General features: G+C 33.7%; 1 protein-coding gene across 2 annotated transcripts; it reads right to left on the bottom strand.

Annotated features, from left to right (window-relative positions):
* Positions 1–2,469: 2,469 nt before the first annotated feature.
* On the bottom strand, positions 2,470–4,580 carry LOC145165220 (E3 ubiquitin-protein ligase At1g63170-like). 2 transcript variants are annotated; one of them, XM_079083912.1, is made up of 5 exons: positions 3,709–4,580; positions 3,444–3,566; positions 3,226–3,358; positions 2,959–3,129; positions 2,470–2,818 (listed from the first exon to the last, which is right to left on the bottom strand). In XM_079083912.1, the coding sequence occupies exons 1-5, from the start codon at positions 4,227–4,229 to the stop codon at positions 2,645–2,647; spliced, it is 1,122 nt and encodes a 373-aa protein (XP_078940038.1). In that variant the 5' UTR covers positions 4,230–4,580; the 3' UTR covers positions 2,470–2,644. The 2 variants fall into 2 exon arrangements, with proteins under 2 accessions (XP_078940038.1, XP_078940039.1); XM_079083913.1 differs by having other exon boundaries at positions 2,959–3,126; positions 3,709–4,576.
* Between the last annotated feature and the right edge of the window lie 1,420 nt (positions 4,581–6,000).

Genomic DNA, 6,000 nt, shown 5'->3' with positions numbered 1-6,000 from the left:
ATGCAAAGTGAAACACAAGAATAATACTAATCCTATATGGCCCAAAAACTTTTGATCTATATTGATTACTCATCATTCATTGTATAATGTTTCGAATAATCAACTTAATACTTGAATTAAAACAATAGCTATGCTATGCTCCAAGCATGCACACTATGTTTGACTAAACAATAGTTATGTCATGCACCAAGCATGCACACTATGTTTGTCTATGGTCATTACTTTGTGAAATAGATCAATTGAAAAACATTTCAATGATGCTCATTTCAAAATCCCAAATCCTTATTGCAAGTGTAGGAATTCCAAATTCTTGTCACTGCTAGAAAGTGTTAGATTCTAAACTATCATGCAAAGATTCTTTTGTAATGTCTAGGTGCCAAAAGTCACAGAGACTTGACCAATAATATTACAAAATATTCATTTGGAGATTGTTACAAGACAATTCCATGGAAATGAAGTCTCAAATTCAAAGTACATTCCTTTGAACATCCTTATTGCATAAAAGTTTCTAACTTTTTCGTCTATTCTTCAACTCCCAATATGGAAACATTCCATATTTTCCATACGACAACTCATTATTAATAGACTCCTGTCTATTCATAATAATGTCAATATGGTTCATCCTTTACTATACTTCCAACTGTCCTTAAGCGGCCAATCTTTAACGAACCTTAGATTGTCCTTAACAGTTGTTTAACCACTTTAGTCATATCCGGTTCTATTCCTTTTTCGCTCTAAACGCCCTAGGCATTCGGAAAATTAGAACACGAGAATATTATAACATATGCAATCGATCCTATACCCAAAGCATATGGGATACGATTCATAATGTCTAACATAAAGACATGATACTTAATCAGTCTTTTGCTATAATATTTATATTTGCCATGTTCTCATAATATTTCTATTTTCATTTTTTACTACTACAACATTATGCTTTGAAAAATCACCAAATTATAGTAATGTCATTACAATACAGAGGAAAGCTGAATATCTCATATAAGGAAAACCCTAGGCTAGTAGGCATCACATAATCAGACAATTCTATCATGCAATTCCTGAAGATCCCTAGCCTAGTACTAGCATGCTGTTCTAACATATCACATAATCAAATAACTTGTATGGTATTTTGGGGTCTACTTACTGGCTCTGGCTGATCGTACCCTCTGCATCCTTCTTTATTTATTTCGAAAACCTTTTGAAAACCATTTTGAAAATCCCTCCTTGATTTGAGACTGGATTCACACGAATATTCCTCCAATTCACTCAAACCAAGGCTCTGATACCAACTTGTAACACTCATGAAAATTTGCACCAATTTAAATTATAACATCCTACTTTATTCTCTCTCTCTCTCTCTCTCTCTCTCTCTCTCTCTCTCTTTCTCTGTGTGTGTGTGTTCTCACTATTTTTTGGTTGTTTTAAAAAATAAAAGAAAAAATTGAAAGTTGGTTGTTTTAATAAAAAAAATGAAAAAAGATGTACTTCCGTTTATTTCTATCAAGGCATTGTTATTTCAGTTTTTATTCTTATTAAGGCACTATATAGTTTAAAAAATCAACCAAATCATAGCATCTTTTTTATTCTTCATGTTTTCTCAATGGTCATGTGGGGATGCTAACACAAAAAAACACCCCCTTAATGTTGTTCTAGTGAATCATTTATCATCGAGTCAACTACAAAAAAACTAAGTATAAGTGAATATTTCCATACACAATGTTGTAATTAGAAAATTTTCAAAAGTACAATGTTATACTTGGTATATTTTTTTAAACTAAAATTTAGTTAACTAAAGCAACAAAAGTAGGATGCTTTAATACACAAATAAATTAAAGTATGTTATATATTGCATTTAGCTTTAAATAAATTTAGAGGTAAATTGAAACATAGCAATGCACATTCATATATTTGATCACATTATTATTAATGCACATTCATTTATTTGATGGTTATTAATATTATTGTTTTTGTGAAAATATTAAATCTGTTTGGTCCGGATCCTAAATTTTTAAAAGATGAATGGAAGGGAAAAGGGAGACGGTCGTTTGAAATACAAAATAATAATAATAATAATAATAAATAAATAAATAAATAAATAAAAAATAGGGAAAAAATGTTTTGTTAAAAAATTAAAATATTTCCAAAACACAATTCTTTTTTTAATTCAGATACAACCTTTTCTTTTAAAAGATGAGAGATTGTTGAACAATTAAGAGACAAGAAATAAGAGGCTGTCAAACACTTTGAATCTAAAAATTAAGAGTCTTTCTCTTAATTGAAAAATTAAGATGCTATCAAACAACACCTAAGGCTACATCCATATTCTAAACTCAAGAAGATCTTTTACAACTGATTTTACCTATAAATCAAGAACCCAAACCTGACCCAACTCCAATCGGGTCCAAATTTTTGGGACAGGTTCGGGTCAAGAGTTTGGTACCCGATCCCAATAACGTGATTATGAGTGCATGATTGAAACGTAGCGGATATCATAAAAATGTTATAATGGGAAAACCACACACACACACACATTGGGTTTTCATGAATATGATAATTTATGAGCCAAAAAGAAAAGCAAACATGCAAGAAATAGGCGTTGTTGATACAAGTGAAAATGATTTAATACTATGTTGTTACTACTAGACTAGACCTCCTCACAAGCACTGGTGCGATTCTTGACAATGTTGTATTTGCAAAGAGGACAGGTGGCGTTGATGTAGAGCCACTTGTCTATGCAGCTGCAATGAAAATGGTGACAACATGGAAGCTCACGTAGTTCTGCTCCATCTTCATATGCAGATAGACAGATACAACACTCCTGCATTTTTACCATTTAACATCACATCTCAAATCAAGTACACCTTAATTAAAGTGTCATTTTCCTGATATGCACTAAGTCAAAAAGAAACATTCATATATAAGTTAAATAAAAGTCAAAGAAATGACAAAAAAACTTACAGCATCCTCAGGTGAGAGAAGATGTTGAATGGGTGTTTCTGTAGCATGTTCAATCATTACTCCTCCACAAAGCCCCCCTCCTCCTTGTATTTCATCATCACTTTTCCCACCTTCCCGCCTGAATGTGAACTTTGGCAGCAGCTCAATGTCCTCTTTGCTTGCTCCTTCCTGCTTTATATTTTATAACAGCAACAAGCTTCGTTTACTTTTAAGACCCAAAATGATGCTTCATTCAGAAGTACACAAAGGTAAACTACACTGATTTACCTGATCAGCAACAGCATACAAGACAGCAATTATACATGGAAGACAACAGCAAACTGCTATACCAATGACACATGCCAGTGCAACGCAGAAAACAACAAAAAACACATCAAATGCCAAGAATATTACACAAAGCCTGCAATGCATTCCAAATATCAATCAATCATCTGCACTTGAGTTAACAAATATATACAAGAAAAAAAAAAGCAGGTCAATTTTACCAGTAAAGCTTAGGGGAATCCTGTGCCAATGCTTGCCCACCTGAGGAAACCCAATAGAACCCAAGGATCCACCATACAAATGAAAACATTGTATTTGCAGATTCCAAATACTTAGCCACCCCACTGCAAAACGGATCATTCATTTCAATCGGATCAGAATGATACGACATCAATACTTACTACAAACAGCCAAGTCATGATTTAAAACTGAATCAAGACAAGAAGATCCTTCGTATTGTTGAATTTGCAGATAGAAAGTACATACCTGTTGTCATTATTGGTCAAATTGGCCAATGTAACATACTGGCTACCATTTCCTCTGGACCCATTGACGCTGTCACCGCTGTCACCGGATTCTCCACCACCACCCCACCGCTGCTCACGCCTGTTCTTATACTCACTCCAAACACACACCATATGAACAATACACTGCACAGCATACCCTACAATCCACAGCCTCAACCACGCCGTCGGCGACTCATCCTGGCTCAAAACCAAAACGACAGCAGCTACAACAACAAACGCCAAGTTCCATACGAGATCAAGTATCACCACCGGCTTCGAATAAGCCCAGTCGCTCTGCCTCTCCTCCAGCTGCTCGGCTGCCGTTTCCCTAACGAGCATCGACGGCTCCCTCATCATCCGCCGGCTACTTGCTCGCCGTAGAAACCGCGCGGCATCACGTAAACTCTGTCGCCTGAGTGACCGGCGGCCTCGATCATCTTCCACGGAGTAAAGCAGCGGAGTCGTACCGGGGATGTTGCCAGATGGACTTGGAGCCAACATTTTTCAGTAACGGATTAAACCCTAAATCGTGAATTTGATTCCTTCAAAGTTCAGATCAGTTCATCGTTATTGAACCGTTGGGTGTTGATTTACGAACAAATCGGAGAAGTTGTCAGCAGAATTGTATAACAGAATTGGGGGTTTTAGGGTCGGATTAGATTCGAAATAAAAGGGATTTTCCAAAGTTTTGACTGTTTGTTGTGTGAACAGTGATTGATTGGTATGTGATGTGAGGGTGTCCCTACCTGAAAACAAGAACTGATTTTGCGGGTAAACAAGATCCGGTGTCCAGACTCCAGTATTGGTATACTTGTATACTTGTACGCTTGCATGTGGCTCGTGAATTATGGTTGCGCGATGCACCTTTTTGGCGTTAGAAGCAATTCAACTTTATTCTTGAATTCTATTCATTTTACTACTATTATTCTTTTCAAGCATTTAATATAACCAATTAATTATACTATTATTTTACATATATCTTATATGCAATGATAAAGACATATCAAATTAAACGGTTCTACTTTTTATAGTTAAAATGTATATTGTATCAGCTGATATAATTTTAAAAATATATTGTATTACTATTGTCAAATCTTTCAACTTTATGATAGTGAACTGGTGATAAAAGTTTTAAACATTCATGATTGATTATTGTTTTAGTGTACATAAATATGAAGTACTTAATTATTTTTTAGATTGACTTGACTTATAATACCTTCTTGTATTAATTATGGCATCTGATGATTTTTCCTTTTCATATATATATGGGAAGATTTTCTTTTCACGATTTAATAATGAGATTGAGACATCCTATCTAACAAAAGTTAGGTTATAAACATTAGGAGCATTTACAGTTTGATAAAAGAAAACGAGTAAACTTCAGTGGCGAATCCAGGATTTAAATTCAAGGGTGTCCAACTTAGATAAGAAAAGAAAATAAATGGATAAAATTGGTTATCGGGTCGGTTTTTCAGCAGTACCATCTAAGCAAAATATTTTATTAAATTTAACAGCAAAAATCAAACATAATTTTAAAAACCATAACATTATACCTAAAAATAAAAATAATCATCACAATCTTAGAATTACCAAACCATATTATTAATTAACCAAATTACAAGCAAATAATACCACGTACAAGATAACATATAACCTAAATAAATTATCAAATCAAAATAACACATAACCTAAATAAATTATCAAATTAAAATAATATACAGAAAAAGTTTAAAACAAAAGAGAAAAGAAACATAAGAGTAACTTATGATTTCCGATTTGTATGCCTACTTTAACCCATCACCTATTGCTTTCATTTTCAAACCAGTGTCCCAGTAATTTCTAGATAGCAGACATAGACTTTGACCTGCTTCCTATAATCTTATGCATTGTAAATTCTAATTTAATAAGAGAGAAAGAGACAGAAATTGAGACGATGTTACTTAAAAGATAAAATCAAAGAATGTAAAGAAGTAAGATACAACGGCAACAAATGACAACAATAAAGAAATCAGAGGAGATGGCAGTGAAATAAGTGAAAACATACCGAAGACAAAAAAGAATCGACTTAACAGCAGCGGCGGAGAGAGGTTGAGGACAGCAGTGGCCGGTGACTTAAAAATAATCTTTGTTCTTTTAGGTTTTTACAATCACTCTTCTTCCTTTTTTTTTCTCCATATTTTAGTAATTTAAAGACTGAAATCAGATAGTAATATTTACAAATAAGATTTTTTGGTTAGGATCCTAATATATCGGTGCAATCTTGTATTTTGTT

Source organism: Lactuca virosa, chromosome 3 (assembly GCF_052849685.1).
Source record: "Lactuca virosa cultivar CGN04683 chromosome 3, Lactuca_virosa_CGN04683_v6, whole genome shotgun sequence".
Taxonomy (NCBI): domain Eukaryota; kingdom Viridiplantae; phylum Streptophyta; class Magnoliopsida; order Asterales; family Asteraceae; genus Lactuca; species Lactuca virosa.
The sequence above is the reverse complement of the archived record's forward strand: the minus strand, read 5'-3'. Positions and strand labels throughout refer to the sequence as shown.